Source organism: Idiotropiscis lumnitzeri, chromosome 9 (assembly GCF_059441095.1).
Source record: "Idiotropiscis lumnitzeri isolate Australia: NSW breed Sydney's pygmy pipehorse chromosome 9, RoL_Ilum_1.0, whole genome shotgun sequence".
NCBI classification, from domain to species: Eukaryota; Metazoa; Chordata; class Actinopteri; order Syngnathiformes; family Syngnathidae; genus Idiotropiscis; species Idiotropiscis lumnitzeri.
In genome coordinates this window covers 13,794,751-13,809,335 of record NC_142399.1, presented here as the reverse complement: position 1 = coordinate 13,809,335, position 14,585 = coordinate 13,794,751, and the positions used below count along the sequence as shown (strand labels likewise).

The 14,585-nt window shown below is 39.5% G+C and overlaps 2 protein-coding genes across 6 annotated transcripts in view; both read right to left on the bottom strand.

The window, feature by feature from the left end:
- The window catches only part of ate1 (arginyltransferase 1), a 37,210-nt gene extending 31,839 nt beyond the window's left edge, over nucleotides 1–5,371 (bottom strand). For 2 of the 5 annotated variants that reach the window (XM_088305352.1, XM_088305355.1), the window contains exons 1-5: nucleotides 5,191–5,370; nucleotides 2,610–2,673; nucleotides 2,459–2,521; nucleotides 2,254–2,357; nucleotides 1,925–2,146 (exon numbers count right to left, since the gene is read on the bottom strand). In XM_088305352.1, the coding sequence (XP_088161478.1) occupies nucleotides 1,925–2,146; nucleotides 2,254–2,357; nucleotides 2,459–2,521; nucleotides 2,610–2,673; nucleotides 5,191–5,290 (553 nt within the window). In that variant the 5' untranslated portion in view covers nucleotides 5,291–5,370. Of the gene's footprint in view, nucleotides 1–1,924; nucleotides 2,147–2,253; nucleotides 2,358–2,458; nucleotides 2,522–2,609; nucleotides 2,674–5,190 lie in introns of all 5 variants that reach the window. The other 3 variants (XM_088305353.1, XM_088305356.1, XM_088305357.1) reach the window with 2 other exon arrangements.
- A 1,047-nt stretch (nucleotides 5,372–6,418) lies between these two features.
- LOC148330335 (delta-1-pyrroline-5-carboxylate synthase-like) lies at nucleotides 6,419–14,544 on the bottom strand. The gene is made up of 17 exons (XM_088305549.1): nucleotides 14,401–14,544; nucleotides 13,801–13,908; nucleotides 12,877–13,028; nucleotides 12,629–12,778; nucleotides 11,522–11,626; nucleotides 11,280–11,438; nucleotides 10,883–10,973; nucleotides 10,313–10,437; nucleotides 10,070–10,214; nucleotides 9,917–9,990; nucleotides 8,785–8,884; nucleotides 8,240–8,460; nucleotides 8,015–8,152; nucleotides 7,721–7,916; nucleotides 7,521–7,642; nucleotides 7,128–7,410; nucleotides 6,419–7,058 (listed from the first exon to the last, which is right to left on the bottom strand). The coding sequence occupies exons 2-17, from the start codon at nucleotides 13,895–13,897 to the stop codon at nucleotides 6,877–6,879; spliced, it is 2,340 nt and encodes a 779-aa protein (XP_088161675.1). The 5' UTR covers nucleotides 13,898–13,908; nucleotides 14,401–14,544; the 3' UTR covers nucleotides 6,419–6,876.
- Nucleotides 14,545–14,585: the final 41 nt, after the last annotated feature.

Here is a 14,585-nt window from a genome sequence, read left to right as displayed (position 1 = left end):
ATTCTCTGTGGCAATGCAGTCTTGTCTTAACCCCCACCTCACTCCCTCTCTCCTGCTCTTCCTTTTCTACCAGCATCACTTGCCAAGCCCTCCAGCTCTCCGGGCATCCCATGTCAACAGTTTACACACCCACATCCTGTTTGGAGCAATAAGGAAACGAGGACCATATCCTGCTTGTCAAACTTCCAAACGCATCCAGAAGCTCACTTTCCAACTTTCCGCTCAATCATCGTAAGAAAAGGATACTACACCATCTTGACAACAGTAAAAGGGAAACCTGGCACTTACTAAGGTTCACCGGAATCATCAGCTGGCTCAAATGAACCTTAATTTGTTTTATATATATTCATCACATTGCCTCAGCCATGAACAAATTCCCACTCAGGTACTCCAAAGGACAATGACCAAGTCACATTGGGTATTACATTTGAAACATAATTTCCTGTGAAAGACAGATTCTCCCACTCAGCGCACTTAGCACTTCATAAAGAAATGACACCGTCCGTCCCTTCCTGGCTCCCCAGGCACAACGCCAACAGTGCTCAGAGAAAAACATTTCTGAGACATGCTGCTTTCTTTCAAATTTGTCTTGAGTTTTACAAGACTTGCTTCTTGACTAAGATAACAGCTTTCATAAGTCACATATTCTGAAATTCTGTAAACGTTTATGAAACAGTGATTATTGTACTGTCACGGACAATGTTAAAGGTCAATCTCATTTCCAGGAAAATCATTTAGACAATTACATAAACTTGATTATTGAACTCACTCACTGCCAATAATATACAATAATAATGTCATGTATGATCAGTTATGACCTGGAACCTGCCACAGAGTCGGTCTCGGTCACTTAACCATTTTCTTCACCTTTTTTCTGCTTTTACCAACATCTCTCTGGTGGCACAGCTACCATCCTAGGATCTTGCTTCATCCCGTTTCATTTGATGTGTTCGGGTTTAACATACTCTTTGTCATACTCCCCTGTATCAATAACTACTTTTCACCCTGAATCCTCATTCACCTGTTTTGAAAAACATATTCTAAACATGAGTAAGGATTTTACGTTTGAAAAGATAAAATAATTATATTTAATCATACTCATATTTCCCTGTACATATGTACTTCCTTATCAATAGCTTGTATTACATATACTATATGACAAATAGAATATCACGTTGGGCCAAACCAGGAACAGGCCCAATGCAAACATTCCTTTCATTCAATAAGCCAAAAGACATATTAGGGTGGGCTGTGCTTTAAGTAGATACATGGGAAAGCAACAAGGTCATAATGGTCACAGAAACATGCTTATGGCAAGATTAAAATGCTTCTAGAAATGCAGATGGTTGATGGTGCAACCGGAAAATGTTTATGCTATATTTAGGTCTGCAAATGGGTCAGCCAGTGTCAATTCCAGGCTCAAATGTACAGTTTGTATATGCTTCTCTTCTAATTACTGAGAACTGAACTTAGTCTCCACAAAAAAGTATCTAGAGCCGGCCGGGGGTGCTCCTTCCTGTGTCAAACGGGAATTTAGTATTATCTGTATTAAAGCATTGCAAAGTGGTGACTAATAACTTCATTAAATGTATAAGGACAATAATTGACATGGAGCCTAAAAAGACACCGGAAGATAACGGGGAAAATGTAACACACATGGAATGCAGCAGTAAAGTTAGGACACTGCCTCGTTCCGGCAGGCAACAGTATCGGTTCAAATGAGGAGTTCTGTTTACATTTTTAAAGCGTAAATTTAGGACTAAATTACTGTAAATTACTTCAGGATGCCATCTCGGGAAAGGCATTTATTTATTTAAGACAATATATCAAGGATATAGTGTACAGTGAAATCAACCCTCCACTTTCATTAAAACTGACCACCCAAAAGCAGAACCATCGCATAATAGGTCATCTGATTTCATACCAGGTTTAGGCGCTGTGGCTGTTGTTCTGCCATCAGGGACAGAGTCGGGCTCTTTTCTAGGTTGCTCTGAGCCAGTAGGTGTGACATCCGTTTCAATCCGCTCAACATGTGTGATAGCCGGAAACTCTGCTACCTCCTTTTCAATGTCTGTAATAGCACACTCCATTCCTTTACTTAGTTCTTGAGGACCTTCGACTGCACACACAGAATCCATTGGTTCCCCTACACAAAGTAAAAAAAAATGCTAAATAATACAACAAGTGGAGGATAAAATTCTGAAATAAAAGCAACCTCTGAAACACAAAAAAATGATTCACAACAATACTCACCGGGTTCGTGCTCTTTTGGTAATACTCCTTTCAAAATGAATTTATTGATCTTCTTCAAGATTTTCTTGTGGGATTTGGAAGGCTGGAATTTCACAGCATGGCATCTTGAAGAGCGCAAAGTAGCATCTTTGGTTACAATGCTTTTAAACAAATATTGCCAGTAGTTGTCTAATTCATACAAATAGTCATGTTTGGAAATCATTACCTGATGGTATATTGTGGACAGCAAGTCTTGTTCATAATGGGCTTGTAAACATATTTCCCACTTCTATTGAAAACAGACATAAGGATAAAGTCAAGGTAAAAAAAAATGCTCATTGAAAATATCTGAAAGGCAGGAATAAATTGCTTGGTACCTTCTCCATCCTCTGTCGATGAGGTCTTGGTAGTCTTGTACTGTCATGGTGTGAGACCACATACCTGAAGAAAAAAAATTATCATCAAGCAACATTGGTTACATATATTATAATAGTTTGCTTTCTTTTACAAAAGAGCGAAAGAAGTAATATGAGAATAAGTTTGTGTACAGTCCCATTACAACACTTGGGTAAATCGTTGAGTCTGCCCTACACACACACACACACACACATTACTGCCACCTATAGTTCAAATGAATAACATCTAAGCAAAGAAATATGTCCTCTAACTTTAGCAAAATTCAAGAAGAATGTACCATTTTCTCTTGTATGAAGATTATAACATCCAAATAAAATGAAAGTGTCTCTAAAGTAGATGTACAACTATGAATCACTTTGTACCCGCAGGCATCCCCCGGTGGCATATAACAAATCGGACAAATGTGCCTGGTCCTTTTCCAGAGTGAGTTTCATCATCTTGAAGTATTGCCAAAAAACCTTCCCCTAATAAACACATGCATATTATCTGTAGAAACAGCAGCTTGCATCCTAGTTCCCAAGACTGTGGACGAAGCTCCCTTTCAACCTCTGACCTTGTCTGCTAAAATCATAAACACATATCTTGAGAGCTACATTGACTATCGCATTACTGTACTGTACTGTACATCTAAATCAGAGAAATTCAAAGTTCAACATGTTACACAACTGACAAATCGTACATGCGGCCATTTATTTTTAAAAATTTCTAAAGTTGCTTTTTAACAGTTTACTTTTCCAGGCCTGAACCATTCATGCTGCTCCCGTGATGTAACAAATCCAGATTACCACTCTTATTTGAGATTAGAGAACCACTTGTCTGCATCATTCACTGTCTTAATTAGTAACCACCTGAATCCTAATTATAGAAAACTGTATCATCTCTCTTGATGGAGGAAATGATGCTGCTTTTCAAATCATACTAGGGCCTGACCCATATGGATTATGGATTATATTTATTTTTTTCTGAGGGTGATTCTGATTCAGAAATGTGACAATAAAATTCTGTTGAGTGATTAATAATGAAAAAAATAGCCAACTTCTTTTACGGTCCCTTAATGGTGAAACAATAAATATTACAGGATGGATTATCGGCAGAGCGTTTGAATGCTTTACATTAGTTTGTCCTTCAGTATTACATTAATTACACAACAGAGAGAAAGATTTGCAGAAATCAGATCGTTTTTACTTATTGTGTGAGTGTCTGAGTGTTGGGCGTCGTTTGAGTCTCGTATTTTTCTCATGTTCAAAAAATTTTATAAAAATATGACACTTTTTGTAAATTATAATAAAGCTAATAGACGATTAATCGGTCAGGCCCTACTACATACAATTTTTGTTATTTCTCTACGAGTATAATAAACCGCATTTCAAGACCTAAAGACCGATTCTGTGAATGACTGTTTAAACCATACCAAATATATACTAGTCAATATCAGATATTTATTCAACTGTCGTCCTGTTAATTTAAAAAGGTAGTACTGTTGTTTTCTTCAAAACCCTTTATTCTTGGGTGCGAATAATTGACCTTTTATACATACATTGAATGCATAATCAGAAATGAAATATATTAAGGACAGGTATTGTGCACATAAGCAAGTATTTTATCAATATTTAAAATAACACTGGTGTCATACATCTGGTTAGGAATTGTGTGATCCTATTTGGCCACTCATTAGCACTGATGCAAAAATTGTGGCCCACTTCAATATTTATACTGCCCATCCTTCATTTAGATATTAATGGGAATGGGAAACAATACATCCACACATTTTATCCAGCGCTCACCCTCACTTGGGTTGAGACGCAGGTAAAGGAGTGGCCTCTCCCAGTTGACCATGTGGGAGGCAAGATACACCCAGGATTGGTCACCAGTCAATCGCTGGGTATATATAATCAAACAATCATTCACAGTACATTTGCATTAACAACTATAGGCAATAGTCCTCAACAAAACTAAGAAGCGTGATGTATGACGAGAGAACGTTTGAGCAATTAGTAAACAAAGACCAGCGTGTGCATGGTAAACCACTCGTATGACTGAAACTCTTTTAGGACTTTCACAAAGACTTAAAGGCATGGCAGTTGTGGGGAGCAGAGAGTACTGCATATAAACGGGCACGTCCATGTCAAATGGGAATTTGCGGTGCAGCTAACTCGATGCTAATTGTAACGCACCAGCTCTCTATAACTGCCATTTCCAGCGTTTCTCATGAGAAAACAACCGCGTCGCTGCCAAAGCTACATCATTACATAAAAGACACGTCTAGTTTAATGCACGTTATATTCCTCGATGCTTATTGATTACTGTTTCCTAATGGAATTAGAGTGAAAAAAAGAACGGCTAAAAACGCAACATTCACAGTCCAGTAAGAACAATGCGTATTACTGAGGTATGCATTTAAAATCCCTTAATAGTATTTTAATGTCTAATAATATCTATAACAAAATAAGGGATCAGTTAATGCGTTCGCCGACAGTGACAGGAAGCGCTAGTTTGTTAGCACAATCATTTCTAAACTGGGCTCTCTTATTAGACACTTACCGTGAGAAAAGTTTCCCTTTTCATTTTTGCAGTAACCACAGCGGTAACCGTCGTCCCCACCGAAATATTCGACAATTGTATAAGAATTGTTTCCTGCCATAGTCGGAAAACCGATGACAGATGAGTGTAAGAGGTCGCCGGTCAGACCAATACGGTAGCGCACTAGTGTTGTTCATTTGTTTGAGAGGAAAAAAAAAACTTTATTGAGACCACAACTACAGTGTCAAACATGTTTTACCGTTATAACAAACAAGCTGAATTAAATGTAAACATTTATTAGTAGTGTGTGCTACCTATATTAAAAACAAGAGACGTGCTTAAGATTTAATGTTTTATTATCGCGTTAATCTTGCTGTTGTGCCGACCCACACTAATGACGTCATTGTCGAGGAACTGATTTTCCTTCCTGATAAAGAAAAGTAAACACACCTTCACATTCATTCTGAACAAGTACAGATGATTGTGCAAAAAAAAAAACACTGTGGTAAAATAATAATAACGTACTGATTCATTCACTTCAGTTAAATAAGAGATTTTGAAGAAAAAAACAAGTACACCAAAGGGGAATCACTCGCCATTCCTTCACTGCAAGCAAAATTATGTCAGGAGAATCAGATGTGAGCTGGCAACGTGCTCTGTTTGAGCCAACACAAATTACAAAATTGGCAATGATAACTTAACAAAACATACCTATAAGTAATTTTTCAGATTACATTTTTGAACACTACAAGGCAGTTGATATTCCTTCATGTTGATACTGTTCCATTTTTTTCCATTTTGTAAGTCCCCACGATCTCAGTCATGAATCACAATCATGGTAACCTTTACCTCTCTCTACTTTACTTTTTTTTGCACATTGTCATCATCCGCAAAGGTTGAAAAAAGTAAACCACTTATTTTGTAAGGAATAAAAAGTACATATTTGTTTTAAAATCTAATGCAAAGTTCCTTAGAAAATATACTCAGGTCTTCCAAGGACTGGTACCTGAAAAAAAAAAATCGATTGAAGTACAGTAACAAACCTATCGTAGTACTGTAACAAAGTATTTTTCAGAAGTATTTGCAACCTGTCGTTCACCACTGATCACATAAGATAAGTATAAATTAGCTGGCTGTCCAGCAATTAGGAATGATAATAGTCTTGTGTGTGCATAATGAAATGGGGGGCGGGGGGGAACAAATACCCTACAGACATAAAACAACAAATAATGATAAAATTGATCACAAGTTCCCAAGTATATATTTATTCAAATAATCTGTAACAAGAAGATAGGCTGCTAATTAAATGTGCAACACAGAACTGCAAAATCCTTTCCAGTAATTTACAAAAAGGCAATGATAGTTTGTAGAAAAATAAGTTAAAAATCCCCACTGTGTCAGTGATTACCTTTTCATCACTGTGAGAAAAAAATAGAGTTGTTGGGTGTAAACTGTATGTTTAGCCAAAAGAATTTTCCTTATTTGAATTCCAAAGAGTCCAAAGCGGTCCAAATGTGTGGATAGGTTCCCAAAAACATTGTTTGGACTAAGTAGCCTCTTTTCTGCACGCAAGCTTTCTGCAGTAACTAACACTTGATTCTCACAAGAAATGAAGCAGTAGCAGCTAAATGCTACTTTCAGACACAAACCTTTGGATGTGACTGACATTTTCGGACTTGAGTCATTGATTGCAGTTTGGGCAGGAGCCTAGCTGAAGCTCCCCTGGGGAACAGGGATGTTCTCATGAAGGTATTTCATACTTCCTTGCTCAGAGAAGTCGGCCACAGTATGACCTTCTCCTCGAAGGACCCATTTGGTGGTCAGTAGCCCCTCCAAACCCACTGGACCTCTGGCATGGATGCGTGCTGTGCTAATCCCCACCTCAGCACCTGGAAATATAAATACTCAATTGACTTTCAGTATTTTTTTAATTTTCTCAAACTATATAGTGTCCATACCTAGACCAAAACGGTAGCCATCAGCAAAGCGAGAGCTTGAGTTGAAGAATACGCAAGCGCTATCCACTTGCTGTAGGAACTGTTCAGCCGTCTCTTCATTTTCCGTAACAATGACATCGGTGTGGGAGCTTCCGTATTTGTGGATATGGTCTACAGCTTCCTGCATACTGTCCACCACTTCGATGCAGCACTCCAGATCCCCGTACTCTGTCCGCAGGGACTTCACCTCAGATGGGCTGAACGTTAAATATGATGCAAACCGAGGACCAGCGTGTATCTTTACCTGAAGTGGGAAATCCGAGTAATTATTTGTTATAAGCTAAATAAGGGGAAATAAAAAATATCACCAACATATCGGGTTGAATGGGCAAGTCCCAGAAATTCCCATCTTACATGTTCTGTCCTCAGCATATCGATGATCTGGTCAAATATTGGCGTTCGCAACAAGTCTCTATGGATGAGGAGGGTTTCCATGGCATTGCAGGCCGCAGGGTAGTCACATTTAGAGTCTCGGACTAGAATCAATTGCATACATAAACAAAGAGGTGGGCATCTCTAGAATTAATATGTAGACACTTAAAACGACTACATACCAATTTCAACAGCTTTGTCAATGCTTGCTTCACTGTCAATGTAGACATGACAGACACCCTCGCTGTGGCCCAGTACAGGAATGCCCTTTGCTGCTCTCTGGATGTCTCGCACCAATTGGGACGAACCTCTTGGAATGATCAGGTCAATGATCTTTTCCAGTCTGCATAAATCCTCAACTTCTTCTCGTGTGCTAACCTGCATGATACAATCGACGAAAACAAGAACATTGTCGTCACAAGAAAATTGTGTTTGCATGTACATAACATTTAAATAATTAAGAGGTTCAATCTCACCAGTTGAATAGCATCTGCGACTCCATGAATGGAAAGTGCTTCTTGCGTGAGTTGATGCAGAATTCTGTTGGTGTTAGCGGCTTCCTTGCCACCCTTCAGCAGCAATGCATTTCCGCTTGCAATAGCCAAAGCAGATACCTGAAATACACAGAACAGATACAATCTTAAACAGTAATTGAGGTATAGTATTATGAGCACAAAAAGCCTCCAGTGCTAATTAATTACTTGTGGGAGGCAGTCAGGACGTGACTCAAAGATAACCAGCAGGACACCAATAGGGACAGTGATCTGCTCCAACTCCAAGTTGTTTGCAATCCTGGTCCTCCGCAGAACCCGACCCACACTATCCCGGGAGGACACAGCCAGCTGACGCAGGCCGATGGCGAGGCTGTTCAGTTTAGCTGTTGACAGACTCAGACGGTCGATCAGAGGCTGGGAGAAACGGCCTGTGAAGAATTCCAGTGAATACATGAGAACAATTTTAAAAGGCTAGATTTAGTGGTTTCACGTTGGCATTTTTTTTTTTTGAGCCCGGTTGCTGAAAGACCAGTATTCATACTGAGCTACAGAAGAGACTGTTGCACACTGAATTGATCAATCACAACAAAATCTTCCGACTCATCAACATCCGCAATCCAATCACACACATTATACAGACACCAAAACCAAAGCTGACGAGTTTGAATGAGCCACACTAACTGACACATTTTTAAGCCTGTGGATTACATGTGTATGTGGATTCATTTACATGACCCGTTTGTCATGTTTACCTGATAACGTTGCCATCTCCATGTCTCTCTTGTTAGCACTCAGAATCTCATCCTTTTTCTCTGTGAGCAACTCAGCAAGACTGCAGATGATTTCTCCTCTCTGGAAACATAAACAATGTGCACAGTTTACATATGCAGTGAAACCGTGATTCTACGGGAGTAACAAAAAGTTATTTGAAAATCTGTTTTGATTTAAAAGATGTGAGCGCGTAAAATCAAACTGTTCCACTTTAAATTATATTTAGATATGTATCGAATCTTTTAATGGCGAGACATATTTCTAAAATACAAATATAATTTGCAATACTGACAAATTCATAGAAATCCATATGACAACTAGAAACTCATTTTATTATACCCTCTTGAACATGAGCCGTACCACAACGAATTGAACCAGAATCCCACTGAATGGAACAGAATCGAATCACTCCACTTCAAAAACAGTCCTTGAATCGTATCTCACCTCATGTATCAAGATACGTATAAAATCGTCTTTTTTTGGCGATTGGAGAGATGCAAACCCCTACTTAATTCACAAAACAGCTCTGTTTATGAGTACATCAGTTTACAAACAAAACGTTCAGCTTTGGTTCACAGTGGTGGGAAGTATAGCACTAGTTCACTCCGTACATAGATTTTTCATGTATTGTACCATATTTCCTTTTATGACTTTGTCAAAATTGACTCCTTAATTTTGTACCCAATTGAACCAGGGCGCAGTAACAGATTTGAAAAAGCAAGATATTCCCCATCCGTGGCCTTATTAAAGAGGTTTGAGGTTGTCAGCTACAAGAATGATTTATGGCTAATGGGTTGTGTCTAAGACCAGCCTACAAATCAAAACGTTTCTGGTGTTCAAAAATTCAACTAATAGGGAAACATAAAAAGGTACGCTTTTTGTTTTGTTTTCTGTTGTGATTATTAGCTACTGGTAGCTCATCATTTTTACTTAGTTCACAATGCTAGCAAAGCTATGGAAACACATTGGTAGCGCCAAGTTATTAAAACAGGTATTCTTAAAAAAAAAAAAAAAAAAAGGCAAAGAGAACCTTAGGTTTTACTACACCGCACCACATTCTTAATTGCCATTGCATTTCAACGCTGCAAATTAATGAGGGAAGGAGAAATTGACCTGCTCAGGCAGCAGTGAAGCCAGAGTTCTTCCAGCATGACGAGCCATCTCTGTCTGCTGTTCCACAGTGGGACCTAATTGCGAGGATAGATCACAAATATTTAAGGCCTCTATGATCACGAGCCAATTCCAAATGTATTTAGCTCAACGCACCTGCTGGTTTTACTTCGGAGAAGAAGGTGCCAACTTTCTTCCCTTCAACAATATCTGTGATGACATGGCCAGTGACTTTGGGATCTGTGCCGTTGGCAATGACCACAGACGATCCACCTTGTAGTGCCCACAGGGCTGCTTTGACCTGTAGTAGAAAAAAAAAATTGCAATTTAATCAAGAGTCCTTTTTTTAACCAATGTCATTTATAATTTGTAATGAAGTATTGTGTTTGTTGCATCAACCTTAGCTTCCATGCCTCCAATGCCAACTCTGGATTTGGTTCCATAAGTGATTGATTGTTGGTCTCCAGGATAGAAGATATCAATTAATTTAGCATCATCTGTCCCTGGTGGACTGTCATAGAGGCCTGTAGAACAGATTTTGTTTTCATGATTAACCGTTTAATTCAACATTCAAGCAATGCAGACCAATAAAAGACTAACCAAGCTATTTTAAGATAAAGAAACAATTTTGAAACGCTTGGAATAATGTGTTAATAATTTTGCAAATTTTGTGTTAATAATTTTGCAAATTTTGCATTTTCTAGCAGTTGTCCGGGGGTGACACGTGAGCTGGAGCCATACTAGCTGACTTTGTGAGGGACAATCAATAGGAGAGTGCATATTTCATTCACAACAATAGATTCTTCAATTAAGCTACCATACATGTTTTTCGAATGTGGGAAAAATCCTTAAAACCCTGAGAAAACCCATGCATGACGTGTAAACATAATTTTATTGAATAATACATGTTTGTGAAATGTTTAATTGAAAACTTATAATAGTGTAGACGATCATCTGGAAATTCTGTACCTTGAACATCGGACAGGGCAATTAGGAGGTCCACTTTCATTTCAACAGCCAGACGGGCAGCTAAGCTGTCATTATCCTTGATGCTTATTACCTGAAATATATAAAATAATTTTGATAGTTTTGAAGTTTGCCTATTTCAAGCTATCACAAGCAGGAATGTGCACCATCAAGTTTGAAGGGGAAAAGACTCCAATATCACGATTATATAAACGATTAAAATCTGTGGAAAAAAAACGGAAAATGCCTATGGCCAAAAAGGGAATTTTGCAATATATAAACGTAACACAAGGTATTTAATAAGGTATTTAATTTAACACATGCATTTATCTTAAGAAATCCCCACACACAACATGGACCACATTTACCATTCCCAGCATGCCCTTGAAACAATACCCACATTTACTCCCTGCAGGTCACTGTTGGGAACCGGGGGGGCCACAACGGCATCATTGGTGTTAATGATGGGGACAATGTTCATTCGCAGAAGTTCAAGAAGTGTGCTGTTAAGGTTGCGCCGCTTCTGCTCGTCATGAAAATCCAAATTTGTGACTAAAATCTGCAGAAATTAACACTGTGAGTGACAGTTACTTTCAAATTGCTTTCAGTAATAAGTAACAAAAAAAAAGCTCAGGTGCATACTTGTGCCGTGCAGATGCTGTACTGGGTAAACATGGCTTCATATAATGCCATCAAACCGCTCTGTCCAGCAGCTGCACAAGCCCTTGCCTCCAAAACAGGAATTGCCTGCAAAAAAAAACAAAAAAGTCACTCATGTGAAAATGCCTAATTAACAAGATGCGTACCTAATAAAGTAATAAAGTACCGTATTTTTACGGCCATAACACGCGCTGCTCAAAGGGCGCAACACCAGTTGAGGGTGCTATTTTTGTATTTAATGCATATAATAGGCGCGCCGCACTACAAAGCGCTAGCTCAGCTGCTCGCGCTAGCTCAGCTGCTCGTGCTAGCAGATGACAGCTCAACATGACTCAAGTCTCTAAGGGATCGCTGCCAGAGGTATCACCCCGTTTCAATGAATGATGTCATGAAACTATTGGGAATCACTGCCAATAACAATGACTCTAACCAATAAAAGGTGTCTTGGCAATAGTCTACTAGACAACGGCAGGGGAGGGACTTCACTGGTCACCACACTCCTTAGGGTCACGGTTTCAAATCAACACCTAAAAAAAAAAACTCAACATACAAGCAAACAATGAAACAAAGAAATAAGATTAACACAAAACATGTATCTCTCATGCCATCTATATACCCAAAAGAAATAAAAATAACACAAAAAGATTATGGCAATGGCTTCTTGGGAGCCACTCAGACTCAGCCAATCACATGGCTGTTTAGAGAGATGTGCTGTTGTGCTTTGGGCTTTTTGCAGTCTGTTGTCTAAACCTGGGACGTTTCTTACTTGCAATAACATAAATGATAAGACAGACTACAACATTGTGGACAGCTGCCCTTTTGTCCAGCTTTCTCCTACACCATCACCCAAACACCATAGTCACATAATGTATAAGTCACGGTCAATTAGAAGCATAGGAGACTCAGACTTTGTCCGGCAGGGTGTGCTAACATGCACTCCGAACAGCCCAATGAGTAAAAGGGTTGATGGTCGCGAGTGATGCTTAGTCCATATAATGGGCGCGTCGCTTTACAAGGCGCTTTGTTTGTTTTGGGCAAGATTAGGGACTTTAAAGAGCGCCCTATGGCCCGGAAAATACGGCAGCTCACCATTTCCTTCAGCTGGTTCTGGCCTGAATGGAGAGCTTGTCTGACACTCTGAGAGAGCAAGATTTCATGTCTTAATCTCTGCTTCCCAAATGCCACAGCACCACTGGTGACAATCATCATCTCCCTCCCTTGATTCTGCAACATGGCCACCTGACAGGATACAAGAATGATAATGAGTTAGCAGCTTTAAAAAAAAAACATACTCCCCAGGAACACGAGGAAAGGGATCAAGTTGAATGCTGCATTACCTGCTCAACTATGGAGGCCAGTCGCCCCAGCGCCAAGCCACACTCATCTCCTCGTGTCACCACAGCGCTACCAAGTTTCACTACGATGCGTTTGGCTTGCTTCAAGTCACTCCGATGGGCAAAAGACTTGCCATGGGAGCGTGGATGCGAGACTGGAAGTGCACATTAGGGATGACACGGTTAACAGTTCACCGATGAACCGTGAGAGTCATTTAGACCAGTGGTCCCCAACCACTAGGCCGCTCCACTTTGGACCGGGCCGCATTTTTTAAATGAGGAAAAAACTTGCAGTAATTCCAGTTTCTTCATAATTCGTGGCTGAAAAAATATTTTATTTTAACAAGTGACTGGCTTGTCTCTGTTACATCCATTTATGATGGACTCTTGACGCATGTCAATATGGTAATTGTCTTGGTTGAATTACGCTAATATTAAACCTACAAACTAGCAAAATGAGTAGAAAGCCCGCTCTGAACATTATGCAACAACCTGGCTCTTGATAAGGAATTATAATGAGTTATATGTTCATACACTTGTTCTGTGGTGCAACATTCCTCCTGTGTTAAAAAATAAAGCATGTTCAATGTCAGAGAATGTATTTTGAGCATATTCTTTTGTTTATATTTCTTTTAGTCATAGTGATAATGAGAATGATTTTGGTCACGTCAATCATGATATAAAAATATTCAGACCGTTTCATCTCTGTGTACTAGAGTCTAGTGCTCATCAGAAAAATATCAGCACGTATCAAAAATGAAATCGGGTGTACACTACTACTACGTGACATTTTGCTTATATTACTTGCTGAAGTAACACGTCATTGAATCACATTATATTGTGCGGGTGTGCAGGAACTACAGTTGCGGTAAATGAGAATGCGGTCAAGTCAGTCATCAGCTACAGTACGAGACGTGTGCTACTTACATTTTGCCTGAGAATATGTTCTGGTTGAGGCAGCGTTGACTTTCACTTGCCGAATTTTAGTTGGCAAATGAGAGCATAATTGGAGTCTGGCAAACATGGCACCGAAACCTAAAACCAAGTATGACAAACACAGGGCAATGCCCATTTAATACAGGACACCTGTTTTAATGTGTTACTTTTGGGTATGATGGCTGGTCATGAGCAGCAAGGGTGTACCAGGCAGCAGCTAACACAGCGACCCAAATGAGGACACGCGGTTTAGAAAATGGATGGATGTTTTTGTCTCAATAGCAGTAACGGTGTTTCAACTTGACTAAAAGAACTTGACAATAACCTACAGATTAGAGTGTTGATGAGCTACCAATGTAAACAAAAAATGAATGAATTTAAATATCCAGACAGTGGGTGTTACCTAAACGAATAAATCTCACGGTCCATAACATGAGAAGAGCGTGCCATTATTGCCAGCTTGCACATTATTCTAAACACGCAAAGGTTTGCATGTTAGCTACCTTAGCATTAGCTTAAGAAGTTATCTTGCCGACACGCGCAAATAGTGCAAGAAGGTCAGAGCAAACAGTCGAGTGAAACAGTCGTTACCTGGGCAAAGATCAAAAGTAAGAAATCCAGCCCCAATACGCTTGAGTAAACTTCTAGAGCAAAGACACGTAGTCAGCTGGCGGCGCTTAGCTGCCACATCCACAGCCCACGTTGAGGGTTAGGGCGACCGGACCGCGATTCACGAATAACGTTTGCGTAATCTTTCTGGTTACGTAGCACCGCGA